The 24,424-nt window shown below is 42.8% G+C and overlaps 1 protein-coding gene across 2 annotated transcripts in view; it reads left to right on the forward strand.

Moving 5' to 3' along the window:
• The window catches only part of agrn (agrin), a 304,408-nt gene that overhangs the window by 276,450 nt on the left and 3,534 nt on the right, over positions 1 to 24,424 (forward strand). For both annotated transcript variants that reach the window (XM_050066361.1, XM_050066362.1), the window contains 9 exons: positions 1,961 to 2,095; positions 4,794 to 4,884; positions 5,226 to 5,390; positions 6,424 to 6,535; positions 10,196 to 10,312; positions 12,810 to 12,993; positions 13,899 to 13,986; positions 18,721 to 18,945; positions 20,684 to 20,787. In XM_050066361.1, the coding sequence (XP_049922318.1) occupies positions 1,961 to 2,095; positions 4,794 to 4,884; positions 5,226 to 5,390; positions 6,424 to 6,535; positions 10,196 to 10,312; positions 12,810 to 12,993; positions 13,899 to 13,986; positions 18,721 to 18,945; positions 20,684 to 20,787 (1,221 nt within the window). The remainder of the gene's footprint in view (positions 1 to 1,960; positions 2,096 to 4,793; positions 4,885 to 5,225; positions 5,391 to 6,423; positions 6,536 to 10,195; positions 10,313 to 12,809; positions 12,994 to 13,898; positions 13,987 to 18,720; positions 18,946 to 20,683; positions 20,788 to 24,424) is intronic.

Here is a 24,424-nt window from a genome sequence, read left to right on the forward strand (position 1 = left end):
TCAATTTCCTGGATGCACTTTGTTTGAACCAATCCAACAGCATCCAGTCAAGTTGCAGGAGAGAAATATAAAGAACTAATGGTACATTACTGAGTGTTGGTTGGAAAAAATACAAAAGATAAGGTTGTTCACATACAAAAATTCTGCAGTGGTAAAAGTAATTTAAAAAAAAAAAATGGATTGTGGTATGCAAAATGTGGAGATCAAAGACACAACATCTTCCAACAAATTTAACAAATAAATAAAACTTATGTGTATATGTATTATGCTATTACTTGGATGTCATAATTTATGAAATTATGACTTGTTTATGACTCATAACTTCAAGTTTCAGACTTGGGACTTACCAGTCTTGAGTGAGAGCTTGATTTGGGACTTATGTGCAGAGACTTGAGACTTACTTATGACATGTAAAACAATGACCTGGTCCCACCACTGGTTCCTAATGATCATACTGGGATTTCTAGACAGTCAAGAGGTTAATTCCAATGCGGGGACATAAGTAAAAAAGATGTCAGACTTTTTTTTTAACACCTTATTAAAATTATGTTTATATGTCTACTTTGCCTTCTCTTCTGGGATTCACTATGGTCATGACTTACTCACAAATCCTAAGTAAGCTTGACAGCCTAATTTGACAGTGTAACTCATGCCCCCAGCAGGAGAGCTGGAAGTCATTTTGTAAACACCAAAACCGTCAAATCTGTGTGTCCGACACAGAAACGAGAGATTAAATGTTGACGCACTACAGAAAACATGAAAACTTCCACCAAACGCTCAGTGATTGGCCTTTGGCCTATCTCTGCTTCCACATCCCTTCCTCCGTTTTTATCCCTCCACCAGATGCCAACTAACAAGCAACTCAGAGAGAATATAGCTACGAGCAGACACCATCAGTGCTTAGCCAAGCGTGCCCCTTGCTGGTTGAACCACAGCCTACTGCTGAAAAGTTTCACACCAGAACCACATTAATTGTCAGAGTTAACTTTCATGCTTGAATAGTAAAGGATTTTGTACTCACACGGGGGCAGCCTCGTGGTTAGGGAAACAACCTCTCAGCCAAGTTTTAAGAGCCTTGTTCCTTGAATTTAAAATGTGGATCAATAAAGTATCACATTACGTTATTATTGCCTTTCATATAAGAGGTGCTTTTATGTTTTGTTGTTATTGAGAAGCCTTAGAAGAAGTAAAGATAACCCTGCACTCTGAAGAAGCATTGCTGTGATCAAAGTTGTCTTGGCAACACGGCGTAAAGTGAATGGTGATAATGAGAATTGGACCATTGCCTGCGGACTTGCATTCAAGTTAATTTTGACATCATGTCAGTTTTGAAAGTGGCCAAGATTGCACATCTCGAGGGGAGGGACAGATCACAGAGAGCCCGAAGAGAGGATGAATGGGTGGAGAGGGTTGTAGTTAGAGGGAGGACATGTCAGGACAGGCAGATAAATGAGAGAGGTGAGAGCGTCAGAGTAAAAAGTAGAGAAGGAAGAGATGTGGAAAAAAGAGCTGTGGTAGGGAAGAAGTGAGAGTGGAGGATAAAAGCTAGCTTCCAAAAGAGTGAGTGAGGAAAAAACGGGGGAGCCCTGTGAGCTCAGCGGGGATGGGGTTCATTAAAGCGCTCTCCTCACCACAGGCTCTGACTGCTAAAGTAATGACGGGTGAATTCAGATGGGCTGTGGCAGAGGGCAAAACCATCACCCACCAGACGCTCCCGAGCCTTTCCCACAGTCGGCGTTGGCCCAGAAACATGGCCGCATGGTGGGGAGGCTCTCCACTGTTTAATCTGGACGTGTAATATTTCCAAATCCTATTAGAAAATGACCTCTATTACAGAGGAAATCCGCATACCCCGCTTTTTTGTCTCCTCCTCCTCTCAAATGGAATAAAAGAGAAAATTGTTGAAAATGGTGGTGGGTTTCTCATGGGGGATTTGTATGTGTGTGTGTGTCTACTGTAGGTCCAACTTGTGCTGATGTCCATGACCCATGCGAGCCCAACAGGTGCCATCCATCCTCCCAGTGCCAGGCGATGCCCGAGGGAGGCTACAAATGCGAGTGTCCCATGGGACGTGAAGGGAGGCACTGCGAGAAAGGTAATTGGACTTAACACTGTGTATTCTGGTGTACCTCCTAAGCTTCACACCTCAGTTGTTGTCTCTAGTGCTTATCAAGGAGTACCAGTGTTTTGGTCCGGAGTCAGCAGAGTAGCATCCTCCTCAATTTTTGCCTCTTTTCCTCGTTTTTGCTTTCCGCTCTGTGACATTTCCAGCCAACCTGAATCAAACAGGGAGATCAAATGCAGAAGGAAGCAGGGGGGGGGTCGAGCCTTCAGGCTGGGAGGGGATGGGAGGGATGGTGGGTTGCAGAACTGAGGAAGATGATTGGCCCCGTCAGGCCATTCACCACATTGACTTGACTATACGCTTGTTAGTGTTAGCGACAGCGAAGCCGCAGCCTTCCTCCACTCCCTCTCTCCCTGCTTATCCGCCCACAGGTGTTGTGTTCAAACGTGTTTGCTACTTAGCTCCACATGGCAGAACCGGGACGCGGTTGGGGAAAAGACCAGAGCACAGCTCAGCTGCTTTTGAAGTTCATCATTAGCATTTTTGGCGATGTCGCATTCTGAAGTCTACCCATGTTTTTTCCCTCCCTGGCTTTGTAGATACTGTCATGAATGTTTGCTGAAGTTGTCTGTAACTGGGAATAAAGAGAATACACTAACATGCACATTTATTTATTTATTCAGGTTATAGCTCAGGGACATTCCTAACAAAAGAGAAACACGCACCCTTGTACCCCGGGGAATTTAGAAAAACCAGATGGGAATAGCCTCCTTCCAAGCCCCGAGTCCCAGTTAGCAGGTGATTAAAATAAATTGAGGTGAACCAAAATCAATGCTGTGTGAGCGAGAGCATCTCCCATTCCAAAAGGCTATTTTTTCGCTGGAATCAATGAGATGACTAATCGCATCAGTCCTCTCTGCCCGCAGTGATTAATGGGAGCGTCAGTCAGCCCGAGTGTCAGCCCCAGACAGGAGCTCACAGATAAGGCGGCAGTCAGGCGGACGTACCCTCTGAGGGCTGCGCTGAGAACAGTTAAAAAGACAGGTAGCTTAGAGCCCACTCATCAGATCCTGAAGGTGAATTAGTCGTAATATTAAGAGTGTGTAACCCAGTGTGTGCGCACGTTCATATGAGCTATGGTTTCCATTTCAATTCTGCCAGGGTTCGTCAGTGCTGCTTGCTGCTATAATATTCACCATCAAGGACTTTTCTCAAGGGTGTTCCAATAGTATTGAATGGCCTACTTTCCTTGGTGCTTTTACGCTGTGATAGTGTAAATCATTACAATTTAGCGATGAAAGAAGGATCACTTGGACTCAGCCGGTCCTTGAGAAAACTAACTGCAGGGGGGGGAACTTGAATTTCAACAATGTTTAACATTGAGCTCCTTAGCTACATTAAGCCAGAGACCACTTAATGTGCGTATGTGTGCGTGAATGTGTAAGAGAGCGAAAGAGAGTGTGTGTGTCTCTGATTCACACTGCATGCAATTCTGTTGAAGAGCTAATTGATTGGGGGGCGGGATCATGAGCTCTGATTGCAGCTACGAAGTATTATAACTGGCAAAATGTGCATTTTGCTTGCCTTGTTATTGCCTTTCCTAATTCTATATTGTTTTGATAGGTTTTATTGCAAGTGCTAATTAGGCAGCATTACTCAAACACAAACAAAATTACCTCGGAGCTTACCGTCAACCTGAGCACTAGATGCAACAGCTTCGTGAGTATTGTTTTTTGAGGCATTTACTTCTGCCTTTAGCAAAGGACAGCTGTGGAAACTTCAACTTGACGAACTTTTCTTGGTCGTCAAGGGCAACTCCCCATACGTCATGTGGGTTTTCCTGGTCACGCAACTCATTCCAATGCCTGGACCTGTGGTGACTTATTGATTGCGGTGTTTTCATTTTGAAACACAGGGTGAAAAAGAGAGAAACCCCTCTGCACTCCTCTATAACATTCTAAGCCGCTCTTTTACTTTAATAGAGTTCAGTTTAGTGCGTGAATCCTTGTTGCGTATGCAAGACTATTTTTCCCACTCCTCCATGGTGCGTGCCATCATCATTAGCAGTCTTCTGCACAATAGCTAATTAGCTTTCTCATCTCCGTCTGCCTTCCCCATCCTGACTCAACTCAGCTAATCCCAGCCAATTACGAATAAAAGCTTTTCTTGCCGGCTACATAGGTATGTGTGTTAGTTTGTGTGTGTTTGTGTGTACGTGAGCTTCTAGTGTTGCCTCTGAATGATGGTAGTTTTTGCAAACGACACCATAAACACATACCCCCGGGTGACACTTGACTGATTTTTAATGTCAAGCCACTTGTTAGAAGGATGGCACGGTGCCTGTCCTAATCACTCCAGACAGCCAGAAACGGGACAGCCAGACATAGACCCATCGCAAAGACATGAATTTGTAAAAAGGCCTGCCAAAATACAATGGCTGCATTATTTCATGGGTCCCGGCTGTGGTGTTAAACTCTACACGTCTCCAAAGGTTCTTTGTTACACTGTGGCGGGCTGTGTAATCAGTCTGACATAAGGGTTTTTGAATTTTTTTGTTTGAATTTCTGTCAAGAGAAAGTCTTAATCCCAAAGGCTATGAAAACACAAATCCATCTCTTTCCATAACGCTGACAGGCCCCTGAAAGATGTACTGACTATCCCTGAATTTCAATTCTGTCAGCAACAAAAACAGGACCTGAGGATGAATACAGTCTCTTTGTTTTTTCAGTGGCTGAGAGGAGAGGGGCTTACATGCCACTATTCAACGGAGACTCTTACCTGGAGCTGAAGGGGCTCCATCTCTACGGGCATGATCTGCGGTAATCCCATATCTCTGCATGAAACACACCTAGTCAAGACTTGCATGTATTACTTAACACGGGATACTGTGTAGTTTTCATAGGCTAAGCTTGTTCTGTGCCTGAGGCAGCGCTGCCTGCTTTAAGCCTGAACTGAAGACAATGTCACACAAATAATACAACGTCATGTAGGCCTAAGCACCGAGAATATATAGTATCTCTACCTCATTTCCATATAGACAGAATACCAGTGCACCAAAAACAAGCAAGCAAGCATCTTTTGTTTAAATCTCAGGTATGTATAGTAATGTATCTCTGACTCTTGCTTGTGTTTAGACGCTTTGCTTGTTTTGTTTCTGCAGTCAAAAGGTCAGCGTGACAGTGATTCTCATGGCCAATGACTCCAACGGTTTGATCTTCTACAATGGCCAAAAATCGGACGGAAAAGGAGACTTCATCTCTCTGTCACTCAATGAAGGGATCCTGGAGTTCCGCTACGATCTGGGGAAGGGACCAGCCACCATCAGGTTAGCATCATCTGAAAGTCAAAGAAGGTTTAAAGGGACAGTTCCCCCCCAAAACACAAATACCAGTCATTTTTTTTCTCTGACCTGCAGTGCTATTTATCAATCTAGATTCTACTCATGTGTCTACTCATGGACAAGAGACTTGGTGTTGCTAGGTGAGCTAGCTGTAGATGCACAGTTCCTCTGCTCAGTGAAAATAGTTCCAACATGGAACCGCTCACAATAAGGTCTGTGGATTAGCTTGAGTAATGTGCTGGTGATTTCTGGAAAGAGACATTGCTGTTGAGTTTTTTCAAATGTATTTTTTGGCACTTTGAGCACCATAAGTCGAGTGCCATCTAGTTCCATTATATTGGAGAGAAGGCAGACATCTCTATGGCTGATATCCCCAGCACTCTGCAACTCACACCAAAACGATCAATAGTGATAAACAGCACTACAGGTAAGACTGACTTTGGGGGCGAACTGTCCCTTTGACATAGTTTTTTTTTTTTTCACTGTTAGTACTCTATAAGGGTCTATGTCATTGGTCCGACAGCCCATTGGTCCGACATCCCATTAGTCCGACTGTCCGCGGTGCTGAACGGCTCGCAGCAGGCGTATGGTGCGCCGCGACCGGCTCTGGGTCAGCTGGGAAAGGCTTGAGGCGAAGCAGGCTCACAGCTTATGTGTTTGCCACTTTCTTTTTCATTTTAACCCACACCATGATCTTTTCCTGACCCTAACCAAGTGGTTTTTGTGCCTAAACCTAACCAGACCTTAACCACAGGGCATCATGATGATTTCGGAACAACGGCACTTCGGAACAATGGGTTTAATATGGTCGGAACAATGGGCTGTCGGACCAATGGGCTGTCGGACCAGTTCCCCTCTATAATGACAAAATAAGGAAAACATATTTTGTGAACATGCTACTGATTAAACTACGTACTGATCACAGCAATGTGTTTTTAATGAGCTTGTGTTTCCTAGTAGATGACTCACCTGAGTGTCTGTGTGTGTGTGTGTGTGTGTGTGTGTGTGTGTAATTCAGGAGTAAGGAACCAATCCAGCTGAACGTGTGGAACACCATCAACCTGGAGCGCTCCAACCGCAAAGGAGAAATCATGGTGAACAAGAAAGACCCTGTCAGAGGAGAGGCACCGGTAAGAAAGAGCAAGCTAACAGGCTCCTGCTAATGGTGATCTTGGGCTGGTGGGCCTGCTCTGTGTCTAGCCTTGCTTGTGCCATATTTACCGTATTTGTTTGATCATCTGCGTGCTCTTATCATGACATCGCCACAACCTGGGCTTCAGTGCTCCTTTTTTTGCCCTTGTAGAGGCAGTTCAACTTGCCGCTTCAGGCACAGTTGAATCAGCAAACTTTCCTCCCTTTGCTAAGGTTTTCCACACCGCTTCACAACATGCCGTTCTGCCGGCTTGATTTGCTGAAAATATGCCGCTATCCCCCGACATCCATCAAGGTAAGAGGGAGAGCTTCAGATGTAGAGGGCCAGTTTGACAAGCTGTCTTAATTTTGGAAGTCCTGTAATTCCAAAAAAAGAAGAAAAAAAAACTCGCCTTTCAGCTTGCTGACGGACTGGAGATAAAACTTAGTGTTGCATACAGAAAGCAAAAGCAGCTTTTACTGCTGGTATACAGTCAATTTTATAAATTCAGCCTTTGAGTTGGTGTCTGGGGAGGTGGAGGCAGATAAAGGAGATACAGTAGCAGCAGCGAGAAGAGCGTAATGAAACTCCTCAGCCCCACGTCTAGACCAATAAAGCAGGTACATGCTTTCAAATGAAGGCGATCTAATAGTTTGATAAGCCTGTAAGTCAACCAATTATATTAACCAGTGTAATTTGTGATTATGAACATGAACTCTGTCAACTCCATCATCTTCCTCTAAGACGCAACGCTCTCCTCAGTCTTTTTTTTTCCTTCTCTCACTGCTCTGTCCTTCCCCCACCGCCTCCTGTCGTCCGTATGGTAATTGTGTTTTACTCCAGCAACAGAGGCAGAAAATCTTATTAAAAGAGGAGAGCAAGGGGAAAGCGAAGATGGGTGTGGAGGGGGATGGGGGGGGGGCGCAAGGGATGAGCTGAGACTAGTTATGGAGCTCAATGCAGAGACCCCATCTAGTGTGGCTCTCAGCTAATTCTCTCCTACTCCTGCTGTAAGAACCAGGAGGGAGTTATAGTATGCCTTGCTTAGAGAAGCCTAAATCATATCAAAGGTGGACACACACAGGCATATGTATGGATGCGTACTGCATGTTGGGAGCATTCATCAAATCAAAGTTGGCCCGACTGCCAGCATGATAAAGCGCATACTTTGAAAGGCACATAGGTACGGATAGGAAAGATGAATCTTCCTCACCTTTCATTCAGTGGCAGCAGTCGGTAAATGAGGTTGGGTGAAGTGGAACTACTCACCGTCTCTCATCCATAAAGTTTATTCTTTTCATCTTTTCTTAATGGCACCATCTGCTTCATGCATGGCCTTCTTAGACTTGCAGACTTATTTGTATTCATTCTGTTTAGGTTTCAACTAACACTTGCACAGCTTTGTGGTTGCACACGGTATATAACACGAAGGTGCATGTGCAAAAAGGGGTCTCACACATGTCTTATACTCTTATTTAATGTGCTTGTCTCACTTGTCTGTGCTACACTGCAGCTATGTGTAATGCTCTTAAAGATGTGTGTGTGTACATGGGAGTATATGTGAGTGTGTGTGTGTGTGTGTGTGTGTGTGTGTTCTGAGGGCTTTTGCACTTGCTAGCTCCAGCTCTGCATGCCTCTCTGTGCACAGACACCTACTAGTCGTCCCCTAATAACTCTCTTCCTCCCTATTTTCTTTCCTTCTCTATGATGTGCTGTCTGGAAATAAGAAATCACGCAAGGTAATGAGACAAGTCCCAGTCACACCTTAGCCCATGTTTCATTTGAGTCCTTCACTATGTCCTCTCACTCCCATCTCTCCATGCAACAACAGCACAGAGAAAAAAGGTACTTCTGCAGAGCTGCAGGCAGCTTTAAAGGTGCCAGTTCTGGAGAAAAACTTTGCCATTTCATAAGCCCATACACACACACATGCACACAAACAGCACTGAAGCAGAGATGCTCTTAAAGAACGCGGTTTGGCTTTCACCTCGGTCCATCTGCTGTGGGGGTGGAAGGGGGTGAGAAGGTGGGAGGGAAGAAGTAAAGAAGACAGTCATCTTTGTGACGGCCATTGTTTTTAGCAACAAAGGAACGTCTTCATTAGTGTGGCGTAGGCGGGGACATTACGCCAGTGCTGCGTGGCTGTCGAAAAGTGAGAGCAAAGACGGGAGGCGAGCGAAGGGGAGGAAATATACCGTAGGAGACGGTGAGGTGCCAAGCCAAGCCGAGCTGTTCTTTTGTCATCTGCTCTCACTTCTTCTGCAAACAGGAGCAGTTCTCCATAATATCATGAAGTCGCTCACTCTTTCACTCAGTCACTCACTCGACCATAACAACACAAACACTCACTGAGCAAGAATCACTCCATAGAACCAGCTGTCCTCTCTCACCAGGTGCACATTATTACCTGTGTGAGACAAAACGGACCATGATGCATCATTTCATTGCATGCAATCTCACTTTAGAGTCATTGAAAAGTAACTTTACATAAGTAGAATGTGCTCAAAGTACCACATTGTAAAGAGGATAGATATACAAGATCCAAAAGTCCAGGGGAACAAGTTCAATATTTATCTGTAACTTTTACCTGCAGAGTAAGTGAGTGCTGCAGAGCAGTAATGTCTGCATAAAAAGACAACTTTTGGCTGTGCCTAGAAGCATCAGCCACAGCTGGGTCCAGCAGCTTTGGCCAAGGTCCCCACCCTGTCTCTGTTGGAAGCAGCTCAAGGTGCAGTGACACAGCCCCGGGCTCCAGCCAAGCACCGCTGCCTCCTGCACTCCAAATCCCATCCTAAATAAAAGCCATGCTGGTGCCAGCTTGCCTTCACAAAGCCTTGTTTATTTGGCCCTTTCCATCATTTTTCCAGCAATTAACTCCACTTTGGCCCTCTGGCAATTACTGCTCTACATAAAATAAAGATCATTAATTCCTTCCTTCTGAAGTGGGCCGGCTCTTCCACGTAAAAGAAGAGAAGCGGCACCTTGCTAATGCAAAGCAATTGTCCCAAAGGTTTGGTGGAAAGAATCGAATTTCATAGCCGTCTGCTGCGCAAATGAATTGCAATTAATGTGTCTCCACACTCAACTGTTTGAAAGGTCGGGTGCTTATGATCAGCCATTCATTAGAGATGTCTGTTAAGAACCATCCATATCTCAAGTCCGGCCTGCTCCTGATTTCCCTTTGTAGTCACTTTTTATGTCTCACAGATAGAGGATAATTGACCACTCTCTCTGAGAGACATAGAAATCAATTATGTTGTAATGTATCAAGTGTATTGATGTGGAAAGAAGGTGAGGGAGTGCAGTTAAAGCATCTGCGGGCTACAATATGGATAACTCCTTTTTTTTTAATGGGACAATCTATATGACTGTGACATGTCTACAAATTTGGTTTATTAATCTCACTCTTTATATCTCGACTAAGAGGATACAACTTATTTCATGCTCCCTGGACACAAACACGTGCAGGAACTCTCTCACTCACTTAAGTAAAGCCATAACCTATTACTTCCTGAATAGAAAACCCCTGAGAAGAATTGAAGATGGGGTACGGTGAAGATTAAATTGAGTGATTTTAAAGATATATATTGGAGCTTTTTTTTTTTCCAAGTTTGCACATCTCCAGCTCATTTTACCTCTTTGTGTCCTGTCTCATCAGAACCTGCATGTAGATCTTAACCTCAAAGAGTCTCTTTTTGTTGGCGGAGCTCCTGATTACAGCCGACTAGCAAGAGTCGCTGCACTCACGGATGGCTTCAAGGGAACAATCCAAAAGGTAATGTTTACAAGCCTTTATCTCTTGAAAGGGTATTATGTCATTACCTCGCTTGTGGATTCTACTAATGTATATATGTTATTATAATGACTCTGGGCTCTCGTGCCCTCCGTAACAAATTCCGATGATAAGTTATTAGCTGTCCAGCTGTCATACAACAGACCCCCGTATCAGTAATTTTCCATTATAAGTTCACACTGTGACGGGCAGTGGCTCTGCTCATTTGGATTAGCATGCACTAATAATAGAATGCACATTTTGAAGTCCCTCCCTTTCACTATTCTCAGATCTTTCCCTGACAGCCTTCCAGTTTTTTTTTCTCCACTTTCCAGCAAAAAGCTCATCTCTGAGTGCCAGAAATAACCCCCTAGAACAAAGGCAGGATGTTACTGTTTGTGCAAACTTGTCATTAGTTCTCCTCTGCAAACTTTCCCTTGACAGTTTCGAGCAAATCAAAAGCTAAATGTGGCTTTTGTCTTGCTTGGCCTCTAGGGAATAATTAATTATGACGGTATGTATTCTCAGTACGATGCACTGTTTAAAGGGGACTGATTATGCTCATTTTCAGGTTGTATTTTAGGTTTCTACTAGAACATGTTAACATGCTTTAATCACTTTATTTTCCTGATACTGTCTGTGCTGGAACACCTTTATTCACCTTCTGTCTGAAATGCTGTGTTTTAGCACCCCTCCCAAAAAAGCAGAGTCTGCTCTGATTGGTCAGCATTTCTTGGTCTTTACATATCATTGCAGCTGAGGAATGACAGTAACAGAGTATAGCAGCACTTTCTTATGAGACATATCACCAATAAAAGCTTCTAAACCAAAATCTTCACATCCAGACATGTTCCAGCAGGAATATGATCTAAAATCAAGGAGTAAAAGGTTCCCTTTAACCTGTTTGTCATATGGACACCTGATTTCTGAGACATTTTACCTGGTAACAATCCATGTACTAAGTTGTTAGTTCTTGGGATTTGGTCTGATACATAGGTTTAATGGTCATTGAGCAAAAAACACAATGGCACCATTACTGGATGAGTTCTTTTTGGACAACAACCGAGAGTGGCAACAAATGATAATTTTCAAGTGTTTTGCTATTCAGAGAAAAATGAAATCAGATAAATTTGACAACCAAAGCAATGAAACAAAGGTAAGAGATTAAAAAGCAAGACAAGAATAATAAAGATAACCCTCCAAAGAAAGGTCAAAAACAATTAATATCAAGTGTGTTACATAAACACCAGTCTGTGTATGATTACGTGTAAGATTATACTGATTAAACTCTCAAAGCTTGCAGGCAGGTTGGTCCAAAATGTGGGAATAAAAATACCTAGCTTGTGTTTGAAAACCAGAAATTCAGATTGCTTATGTGGACTTTGTTTTTGACCTAAAACCTACTGTTAGCCTTACTGGAGTATGTAGTATGTGTTTACTGTATATTATGTACAGTATGCTATGTAATAATGGCCCAGAAAAAATGTTTTCTCACTCAGCTTCTTACTATGAATACGCTAGCAGTGAGCAAACCTACATGAACACACACTTTTCTGTCAGTGTTGAACAGTTTGGATTATTTAACGACAGATTTTTATACTTGTATTTTTGTCCTTAATTTTCTCACTAGTTTAAAGAGAGCAGGGCTCAGATGAGAAAAAAATCAAATTTTTTGCACCATTCAGAATTTAGAAACATGTGAATCAAAATGTATCTAAAGTTGGGGGACTCCCAAGAAACAAGAAGAAACAAGAAGCGTCAAAATCAAATATGGCCGAGATATCCTGGCCTTTATGCTATCCTCCAGACAACTTGGAACTCAAACAATTTCTGACCCCCTTCTAGGAAAGTACAGGGTTAAAGAGTTCCTTCTTGTAAACTTGGGGCAAATCCGTCTACCTTGGTTTCATGGAGAAGCAGATGTCGACATCACACAGCAGTGGCACATAGCACCCGTGCACCCACGGAAGTAGACATTGTAAATTTTAACATTGTAGCATTGCTGAGTGTGTACATTTGCCAAAGAAACATCAGTTTGTCATGGTTAGCCATGTTTTTTGTTTGGCGTTGTGCACCTGGAACTCTTGGAGGTCAGAAGTTGGAAATTTCAACTGGGAATTTCAAACCTCCAACTTTGACTGGAACCCAGCATTGGTCCCTAGTATGGGTCAAACTTCAGGGGGTGTGGCTACTACATGTCTCATACAACCTATAGCATTTTTGTTAAACCCTCTCTGGTAAATCTTTACAACTTCATGCCTCAAGTTTGTAACGCAGGCTTTCTGTAATGTAAATGTGTAGTCTCCAAGCCCAAACTGAAAAAACCATGACAACATCATCAGGATTATTTCTTAAAAACCTAAAAAACTCCTCACAAGACACAGTAGACAATCTTGCATACTGTGCTAAACATGACTAGTAATTTGACCTTTTGTGTGTAACCTCAAGTATGCGAAAAGTCTTCGGCATGCCCCTTTAACTCTTTGTTCCCTGCTTCCAGATCATTCTGATGGGTACCCCCATCCTCAGAGAGGAGAACGCCCTGCGCTCCAGCAACATAGCCATGTTCCAGGACCACCCGTGTTCCCATGAGCCCTGCCACAACGGCGGCCGCTGCAACCCCATGCTGGACACCTATGAGTGTGTTTGCCTCAGTGGTTTCTCAGGGGGACACTGTCAGAACAGTAAGTACCTCGGACATTGTTGTTAACGTCTATCTTTACTGCCATATTACATTCATTTTAATCTAACTGTCAAAAAGTGAAAAAAAAAAAAAAAAAGTCAGAAAGTCACAGACGATGATGCTTGTTACCCCAAATATATTTGTGTGGGTCACTTTATTAATTAATGTGTAAGGCAACAACTAGCGATACTTGCTGGCTTGAGATCACCTCATCATGACACTGTGAAATTGCAGTTAATAATTGTAAGTGTACAGATTGTTCTATTTCCTTATCCAACATTATTTGGTTTTGCTCTGAAAGAATACGTGGCAGCATTCTGGCTGCTTTTAAAGTGCAGTGTGATGAGTGGGACTGAAATCAGCGATACTTTATGTAGCACAGTTTGTTCTTGGCTTCCCTGAATGGAAGGTGAACTACGAGTTTTATTTTTTTTTCTGCTCATAACACTTTTGTTTCCATTGTGTTCTGTAGAGGCAGTAGTAATAATGTCGATATAAGACGTATGCTGTCTCTTTTATGTTAGGGTTATTATGTATTGATTTCAGAGTAAAGCGGCAGTTATGAAAATGATGAAACGTGCCAATTGAATATTCATGAAATGCTCTTCTCAAGAGTTGCACATCCCTTTCATCATCTTCATGTCACCCTGCCAGACATATACTCACTCTGGGCCGATCTGTCTTATATACTCAGTCACTGCCTTCGCCATTAACCTTGTGCGTGTGGCCGGCTGTCCCTTTCACGTTAATTAAAATTACAAACGCACCAACACTTCCCCCCCATCCCATTTGCTCACACTCCATTGCCTTCAGCTCTGATAACTGAACCCTCTGTCTTATTGATTGGTGTGATCTCATCCTCTGAACAATTCTCCAACCCCCCACCCCGCCCCCCTTCCTTTGCAGCCATCTACGAGAAGTCTGCTGGAGAGACCGAGGCCATTGCCTTTGACGGGCGGACGTTCATCGAGTACCACAACGCCGTTACAAAGAGGTAAGGAAGAGGACAAGGGGAACATCCTCATCTATTCAGCTTCATCCAACATCTCCTTTGTAATAGCTATTAGCCAAATAACCCCTCTGTCTATTCATCTCCTCCCTTGGTAAGCCATGATGACAGTGTTGATGATATCATCAGTGCTAAGGCTTCAGGGTGAACTAGGCGCTTGGCTAATAGCTCATCCCCCCCTGTCCATGGCAGTCTTGCTCCGCTTTTGACAGGATTTTACTAATTAGCGAGACGGTTAACAATCACAGTGTTTGCCCTGAGCACGCTCAGTTCGCTCTGTGGTCTCCTGCTGTGCACACACTGGACAACAAGCACACACACACACGATTAAACTTTTTATTCTAACACGTGTATGACTGTTCTCCGTAAAACTGGCATCTGAAGACACGTCGCCTGCAATTTTGAACACCCTGTAAAGAGAAAAAGCAGACGACGTAAGTGTAAAATGGTTTTTGGAGCGGGTGTAAAAAAAAAAAGAAAAAGAAAAAGAAATCCTGTCCCTTTAGGCAGCTGATGAGACATTTTTACTCTTCCATCCATCTACAAGGTTGGCAAGAGTGCGCCTCCAGGTTGGCATAAACAAAAATGTTTATGTGATGAACCTGAAAAGACATCAAGCATACGGCTCTATATCTTCGTCTCACAGCTCTTCACACAAACACTCAGGTGTGAAAACCGGGTCACAGCCTGCAGATCATCACACTCCCTTGGAGACGCACAACTCGCGCCCACTCAAAAACAACTGGCTGGAGAACTCTTGGCGGATATGTGTGTCGTTGTTTGTATCTTTGTTGTTTGTCTCAGCGTTCCAGTTGTGTGAGCTTTGTCCTGTCCTTCAGTCTGACTTCCCTTGTCGTTGTCCGCACACGTGTTGTCTCATATAAATGTCCTTCACTGTCTTTCCTTTTTCACTCAAGCCAACTGACCAATGAGATCCCAGAGTAAGTAAACTTTACGACTGGGTATTTGCCCAGCTTCAAATCAAGCCCAACTAACAGCAAACCGAAAAAAAGGCATTTTTTGATAGTTAACCCAATTGAAGAGATTAAAGTACATTCAGTTTCCAGTCATAATTTCCACACAGAAATCATCTTTACCGTTTAAGTCCGATTTTACATTCAAGCTCCATATCCATGATTTAATTTGACAGATTCCATTATTTTAAATACGTTTTGCAGTGTCACTAGATCTTTGCTTTTTTCCCCAGTGCAAAGAGAAGCATGAATGTGTGCATGATAAGCATTGTGCTCAACCCTCAGAGAAAATGAATTGCTGTACTAAGAATGTGCAATATTTTATGCATGGTTGTAACTCGTTCATAAACAAAATGAATTGCCGTGCACTTTACGCTGAATCTGTTATGTGGGAAATGAACGAGACCCCTTGAAAAACTGCAAGGATAGGATACACTAAATACCCCTTAACCTAGTTTCTGGTGCCTGCAGAGTTTCTGCTTGGGAAAGCCCTCGGTCATGACTTAGTTATTAAGGGTTTTTCTTCCAGCTCATTAGCTCGGTAAGTAACCTCTTTTTTTAAAAATCCCACAAAGCGACGAAGCAGAATTCAGCTCAAATTAAGCCGACTGGATTCAGCCCAGAGTTCCAATCCATGCCAGGGCTTCTGTCATTTCGTTTTTGCCAGATCTCTAACTGTAATTGTGAATAATTACGGAGTCGGCCGTACAGAGAGGCAGTGACATGTTAATCACAGATTTGTCTCCCTTTGTAGATTAGACCGCCAATTGAGATCTCTCCGCAGTGTGTAGCCATGGGCATCAATCTCACTTAGCAGGAGGGGACAGTGGTCCTTGGAGCCAGACTGTCAAAAGTTTAATGGATGTCACATTTACTAAGAGCCACAATGAGAGTGAATCTAAGCAAACCAAAGCCCTGCCGTGGTGCTCTGAAGGCGTGCCGATCAATTCAGCGTGATTTGATTTTGTAAAGGAAATGAAAACATTTTCTCGAGAGGCCATTAAGAGCTGGGTGAGGCCAAAATGTCAAGCGCTCACCTTGGGTTAATGCTGCTGTTACTATTTACAGCATCCTTTGATCGCTCCGCCTTCACCTCTCTGCCCATATCTGAAAGCTCAGGTCAATTTGCTCAAGTCCCATTATTTCGGTGACAAATCATATCTGGCCATGACTCTCAACTGATATGGCGCTTGACCCCATTTTTTGACAATTGCCCGATTTTTCCCATTCACCGCTTTCATCTCTAGACAGAAGGTAATTGCCTCCGCTCCATGGCGTGCAGAGCCATAAATATAAAGGAGTTGTTCGATAATTGGACGCTGACTTAAAGTAGCCTTTGCACCTGTGTGGACACTGACCATGAGTGTACTTAATCTTGATGCTCACATTTAAAAAAATGCTTCATCCAAGGGCATTTTGGTGCATTACTCATGCATCTTGATCCGGCTAGTTCCCTCGAGAGGCTCCTTTTATGGTTTCGGTGTGATCAGGGCTAAGCTACACACTTCCTTATGATCACACAGCAGTTGTTATCGACTGTTGACATGGTCGATACTGTAGTAGAGCAGATAAGTTTTGCAGCTCCAGGTCTAAACTGGACCCTTTGTGAGTCACCCAGCGGGCTCACAACATCCTTCCTCCCCTCCTTCCTTCTTTCCTTCTGGCCTCTTGCGCTTACACTGCATGCCGTTGACTTTCTCCCCTGCTCCCTTAAGTCCCGAGTCTCTGGAGAACCCATCTGATCAGAGGTGAGTCTCTCAAAAGCTTTTAGACTTTGGCACCGTCCACTCGCCTCCTCATCCTCCCCCTCCTCTCCTCTCCAGACAACCCCTCCCCGACCTCTCACAGGGCTAAACCCTTCTCCGCCGAGACAACATTGTTTCCATTATTGAGATAGAGTTACCAATACGAATCACAAAGAGCCTCTGCTTCAATTAATTCTGAAGTTCAGAGCTCCGATAATGGCACAGAACCAGCCAGAGCTGCAGCCTCTTTGCAGCAGCTGTCCTCCCTGATGGCTTTTTTTTTATTCTAACCACTACTGCCACCTAGAGTTGAAACGGAGGACAGCACTGAATAGTATTCCTGAGAATTTGAATACATATAAGAAGTAGATAAAATCCCTCCATTTACAAAAAGAAACAGCAACACACCAGCGATCTATGAAGTCAGTGGTGTATATGAGATTTAGAACGCTGTGCACCGGCGTTGTTTTATTCATGATATATTCAGCACTTTTAATAACCTTGACCTTATCACTGACAAGCCGCTCCGATGGAGATTTATTGGGCCCTGTAAGCTCTTTGAGGGTTTGCCAGGAGAGGGTTCACTGAGCTGTATTTGTGGGAGCTTTTCTCTCTCTCTCTCTCTCTCTCTCTCTCTCTCTCTCTCTCTCTCTCTCTCTCTCTCTCTCTGTGTGGAGAAAAAAAATGATTCTCTTGAATCATACTTTTTTTTGTTCCTGTTTACCTCAGCGGATTTAGTTAATCAAGGGGGGTCAAAGTTTCCAACCTAAGCATGTTTTTGAAGCATTTGATTCTTGATTCCTTCCCCGCTTCTGCTGAGGTGAACCAGCATTATTGTTGGCCTGAACTGTCAAAGTCGCCTTCACCTCAGGCCAGCAGTTAATAAGCTCCAAAGTGAAACATCATCCCATTGCTTCTACAACCGATGCTCTTTTTATTCTTGCTTGTTAATGAAAAGAAAATACTCAGAGAAAATGAGGAAATACTTCTTACAGTGTAAGGAGAAATTTAGTACTCAGTTTCTCTTTATCCCAACCCATTTCCTGTCCTATTTGTACTCCCATGAGCCTCTTTGTTTGCTATGCTGACTCCTTTGTCTTGTCGTCTGTCTTTTCTAATCTTTTCCTCCAGCTCTGTGCTGCTGTCCTTTTTTTTAATCCACGTGTCATTGGTTCTTTGTTGTATGTGTCCTCACCTTGTCTTTGTCTTTGTGTTTAAATACCCTTTGAAGAACGTGGAATTAGATCCATTTGGCAGATGTGCAGGCAATTGCACAGATGCTGATTGATGACACACACACACAATTGTACACAGACACACAAATCGGAGGTATGATTCTGTGCATCTCTGCTGGACTTACACAGACCACAGAGCCTTTGTAAAGTGTGTTTGTATGCAGGAATATATATATATGATGGCGTTTGTGTGCACACACATACAGTAGAGGCACATTGCGGTGTGTATTTTTCTCACACATCTGTGACAGTGACGTACAGCGTCTCTTAGGGTAGGTGGAAGTCGCCAAGTCTCTGCATCCAAATCACCCCCGGAGCTGTAGCAGTCAAGAGACTGGAGATCAAACAGCTGCCTAAACAACACACACAAATTCACACAAATTCATACACACACACACACACACACACACAGAGGAAGCACTGAGCAGCAGTGCAGTACAGGCTCAGTAGGATGTAGGAAAGCTAATAGCAAAACAGCCCCCTGCTACTCCTAAACTCAGTCTGCATCCTTAAAAATCACTGTAACTCTGTTAGGATGAGGCTGTGGAGCCCGAGCTTTAAGCTTTCTTTGTGGTAGTACACAGAACCATATGTCATTGAATTATGGGTAATGTACCCTTGAGACAACAGCAAAAGTCCCTTGCTTCACATATTCAACTAAAAATGACGCGAGCACCAACTGCGCCGTGTCAGCGCCGCCAAAGATTAGACCTCTTTTTGATGAATTGGACCATAAGCTAACTAATGTATTTTCTGTTCTCCTAGTGAGAAAGCTCTGCTGGTGAACAAATTTGAGCTGAGCATCCGAACAGAGGCGACCCAGGGCCTGGTGCTGTGGAGCGGAAAGGGCGTGGAGCGCTCTGACTACATCGCCCTGGCCATTGTGGATGGACACGTCCAGATGACATACGACTTGGGCTCCAAGCCTGTGGTGCTACGCTCCTCCGTGCGCGTCGACACCAACCGCTGGATACGCATCAAGGCTAGCAGGTAAGATGGGAGATGGCAGGTAGCTGGGGGGATCAGTGAGTGAAAGCTTTTACAGTTAGACCAGGATTAGACTTAATCCATATTGTGTTTGTGTTGCTGCAAACTGTGTGATCTCTTGCATGAATTCTACGCTACACAGTGATCCCCTGCACTGAGATGACTCTGATTAGTTTCAGATTAAGGTTATTTTCATGCCTGGTCATGCATGAGGATGACGCATTTAGCATCGAATTGCTTAGGCACATTAATGAATGTTCAAAAGGAAGAACATGCGGCAACATCCCAACACATTTTGGCACATTATAGAAAATGTATCCAGGAAATAAATGAATAAATACATAAAGAAACACGACAGTATTTATAGTAATAGATACACTGTATGCATACAGTATACACATTACATGCATTGATCCCATTTGAAGCCTCAATATAGCAGCTGAAATAATCTTAAAGGGGACCTATTATACTTTTCTGTATTTTGTGTCTTATTTATAGTGTTACAGTGTCAGATGTCCTTGTTTAACATGGCCAAATTTTCAAATAATGAAGTAAACATATGTGAAGTTAATCCCTGTCAGCAAAAACTTCATGATTCAGACCGTTCTAAACACTTCGTTTCCAACAGTTTTATCTACTTTGGCCGAATTTTGATGCCACAGTGTGATAGAGTGTTGACATTATCTTACACTGCTACATGTAGCTACACGCTAATGTCAGGGAAACACATAATCTTGGTTCTCCCCTTTGAAAACTAGATATCTGCACAGGGAACCTCTTTTCAAGACAGGTCGTCAAACTCATGCTCTAAACATGTGACACAATGCTTTAGTAGTGTATATTCCTATATTCTGTATTTAAATTGCAATTGATCAGATTGCCATTGGTTTGTGTCAATTCTGTTCTGTAGACATTTTATACACCTACAAACTGTAGCATGTGTCTGCAGTATGTACATAAATAAATAAGCCATATATTAGACACAGCAACACAGGTTTTAGTTTAGTACATGAATAATCATTCCAAACATAGAAAAAACAAAGCAAGCAATACTTTTTTGCCACACAGTGATGTCACATTAATGGATTCCTTCATTAGAAACGAATTAACTGCCTGAACTTTGAAAATGACCCACTTAACACCTTCCACGCGATCTCTGCTTTATCACTGCTGAACATTTGTTTTCAGCGTGGCTGTGAATGGAAGTACGGGGGATAATTAGATTGGTTTCATCATGTAAAGCAAGAATAATCGATCCTCAGAAAAGCCGCTGCATCCGTTTCATCCCAGGCTTACAGGGAGACCACATGAGATGCAGGAGTAGGACATAATTTGGATGCTGATGATGGTGTAAATCGCAGCATGTGGCACTGCAGCTCACAAAGTTACATAGATATCTGTGTTTGTGGCTTGCCTTTAATGACACCCTCTCTGTTGGAAACCCGCTTTAATGGGTTCAAATTAGCCCCGTCGTCACAATTCTTAAGTGTGTGCTAATGCGTAGCGCAGAGCCACCTAAAATGAATGGTGCTCTAACGGCATCTGTTAGCTGGTAGACAGGCACATTTAGAACGCTGCTTGGCAAAGGCAGTTATGTGAGTGCTTAGTGTGCTGGCAGAGGAGCAATCGAGTCTTGATGCTTCTGATTAAATGAAACTGCAATTTACAGCTATTCAGTATGACATGCATGTATCAGACCGACTTCCAACTGCATCTCTCTCTTGTTTTTTTTCCTCCTCAGAGCACTTAGAGACGGTTCTCTACAGGTTGGCAATGAGGCAGCGGTAACAGGGTCATCGCCTTTGGCAGCAACACAGCTGGACACAGACGGAGCACTGTGGTTGGGTAGGTGCCCACATGTGTAAAAGAAAAGAAAAACATCATTCAGACTTGAAAATATGTCTACAAATGCCATACATCAAGTCAAGGGAATACTTGTAATTCTGTGCTACTCTTTCATCCTAGCCAGTGGTAGAAGGCTGCCAAAAAATGAGCAATAAACTCATTGGCATTGCAGAGGATAAGCAAAGGCTCTGACAGGGAAAAAAGATTGTGGTTTGGGCAAAAAAAAAAAAAAAAAATGTCCAAGCCTATTCAGGTATTGAGTTGAGAAATGAAAGGCTATCTGACTAATTCAAAAGTTGTCTGCTCTCCTGAATCGAAAATGACCAAAGTCGGCCTGTTATCTACCTGTTCAATTTGGTCTGAACTTGGCTCAGAGAAATCGTTTTTGAAAGAACACACACGGCACGGCGGGATTGAACATTCTGAGGAAACAACATCGAGGACAGGCAGCGAAATCAAGTCAGACTTTTCTTTAAAAATGCACATTGCAAAGGCGGCAAAGAGGCAGGTTTGAGAGGAGAAGCAGCCTGAGTGACATTTAAGAGACGCCGCGTGTCGAGGTGCGCTCGGTGTACTCAGGTACACGTATACAAGCACACACACAGGGAGGCAGTGCAGTGGAACAGGTGCTGAGCGAGCCCTGCAGCAAGAATACATAATCCTCACACAGCCCTCCCGTCGAGAGCCCTTCTCCTTTTTAAATCCCCTTTTCACTGTTCATCATTAATTCATCTGTAACTTGCATGAAATTAGCCCTGTCGATCCCCAATTCTGAGGCACGCAATCCGATTAAAGGGGGCAGGGACAGGGGATGTAACGGGCTCGACGGGGATGTGAACTCTCAGCCTGACAGATTAAAAAAAGAGCAAACAGGGAAGAGAAGGAGAGATGGGGAATGTGGGGGGGAAACAGTTGGACTAACATGAAGCGAAGAGAGAAAAGAGGATGCAGGAGGATTCTGACAGCGTAGATAACAGAGAGGGAGAAGGAGAGGGAGAGCAAGCAGGGATGGCAGCCAGGTAAAACATCAAAAACCAGGGTCAGCCTCTCTCCCAGTAAGAACAGATCTCATTAAATTCTGAATAAAGACGTTTCATGCTGATTTATTGAGAAAGACACTAATGACTACTTTGGGTGTGCTGGCTAAAAAAGAGGAGCTCAAAACACCATCAAAAGGGAAAAGGAGGCAGCCACACACCCAGCAATTAGGTCATCAAGTTTCCACAAAAGGACGTTATGAGACTTTGTTGAAAAAAAAGAGAGCGAGAGCTTTGGATGATTTGAAATAGAAGACAAAGTTAAAGCGAAATGGAAAGTACAAGGGACTGAAACATTTGCTTTGAAGTACAAATCCATGATATTTTAATATTAAGAAATTTCCATTTTTAAACTTTCTGTAATAGATAAAACACTTTAGTCCGTCAATTTACATCCAGTTCACAAGTACTTTGAAGGGTCATTCTGACAAATAATAAAAGTTCTTTCACTAATCTCTCGTGGTATCTAGCCATGAAGTTTTGGCCCACACCCCACTACAACGGAGGTGATTGGTATTTGATTTGTGTTGCTCACAGCACTAAAACATTTGATTTAAGGTCCAGTGTGTAGGATTTAGGGGCACCTGTTGGCAGAAATGGTATATGATATTCAGAACTATATCTTCATTAGTTTATAATCACCTGCCGATAAGAATCGTTGTGTTTTTGTTACCTTAGTTACATTAGTTAGTTAGCCCCTCTGTAGTGGCTCCTTGTGACTTCAAGGAGATGAATAATGTTATTTTTAAAGAAAATAATTTTAATTCATCACTGTTGTAGGCCAAAATTGATTCATAAAATTCTACAAATTGTAAAAGTGTGTGGCCTATACACTGAATAAAAAATGTTTTATGTGCTTCATCAGTCTATGGCCTGGCGCCTTCTCCTCTAAATTTTGCAAATTGTTGGTCTTGAGTCTCCCTTGCCAAGTTAGCTAATAGCTATGAATTCTTAATCCAATAAAAAGGAAAAAAATAAATTTAATATTGCATGGAAAGGTTCTTTGCTTTCACCATCAACACTGCAAAATTAAAGAACCAAATAATCATAAAAGCCCACTTCAGAGTGGCCATGTCATGTTAAAACATATTCATGAATGCTCATTTCGACCTTTTGGCCAATTTAGACGTAATAGGCCGTGTGACCTTCATTATAAGCCTCAAGTATGTTTTTTTTGCTGCTCCAGGCATTTTCTTTTTGTTTTTGTTTTTGCAAAAAATGTTTTCCTTTGATAGTAAAGGTTGCAGACGCCTGCCTCAGAATAAATTGTTTGCATCTACATATGGCCTGGATCCTCTTTTGCAGAGTGGACAAATCAAACACTGGCTCTAGATAAGGCCATTTGCGTTTTGCATCAGCCACCATTGTTCTCTTACATGCATGGCACACAGGAGAAATTTCAGTTCTGCAACCTCATCGCCAGATGCCACAAAATCCCTACACACTGGACCTTTAAAAAAATAAAAAAAAAGAGCAGCAACTTCTCTTTTGAGTGTCCCAGAACATTTCACACAAATATCGAATAACATAAAATAATGAAGTGGTGACATTTTCTATCTAAAAAGGTCAAAGGTCAACTTCACTGAAACACCATAAAGTTCTGCAAAAAAATTGTTCTCTGGCCAATGCTCAATGCCATAATTGTGTGAAGCATCCATGTTTTCACAGACATGGGTGTCAACTGTAAGTGCAACTTAACTGGTTTGCAGAGGCAGTAATTCTAGGCTGATTTGCAGTCAGTCACACAGGAGATGGTTTACTTCATGTCCTTGGTTTGTTAGGAATAAATAGAGAAAGAAGCAGTCAGTTAGCAGTGGTATCCAACAAAGATGAGCAGCCAAAGAAAAGTGTAGCACCTACAAGAACTCAAACTTTAAAAAAAAAAGCTGTCACAGTTCTGAATACACCAGTTGATGGACAGGCGATATCTGCGGAGTTCACTGCACAGCAACGAGCGCTTAGCACTAAAGATGGAAACAAATTAAAAATAATGAGGACGTTGGGTATTCATAATTTTACTCTCTGTCATCACCTTTCATTTGTAGCTCATTTTTTGAGCACTTTATGCACCGTGTCAAATTAAGAGAACCTTCTGTCTCGTCTATCTTACTAACTTACTCTGGCTGCTGTGCAGGCTTTCTGCCTTTCTCCCTTTGATCATGGTGGTTTGACAAATAAAGTGTCAACCTGTCATGTACATCAGCCGGTGTCATGGAGCAAAAAAAAAGAAATACAAAGTCTGACAAAGGCAAGTAACTGCTTTAGTACCAGAAATACATTTTTCTACCAAAATATTTCCGCAGCCCTTTGATGGCATTTACAACATCTAATGTGTTGTGAAATCCAAACCTTTATCCTGGTATTTGATCTTTAAAGGGCCAGTCCATGTATTTTACAAGGAAAGGTGAGTTTAAAATCATGGGGAGTACTACTTAAAACAACTGTGTAATGTCTCCACCCTTCCTGATGTCATCAGGAGCTATCTTGGTTTGGGTATTGATATATGAAATAACAGAAAGTCTGCATTTCAAAATGTGAGGTTGGAGTTTGGTCTGCTGTACTAAAGGAAATGTTGGAACTAGCATTTTGGGTGCTTGACC

Source organism: Epinephelus moara, chromosome 16, assembly GCF_006386435.1.
Source record: "Epinephelus moara isolate mb chromosome 16, YSFRI_EMoa_1.0, whole genome shotgun sequence".
Classification (NCBI taxonomy): Eukaryota; Metazoa; Chordata; class Actinopteri; order Perciformes; family Serranidae; genus Epinephelus; species Epinephelus moara.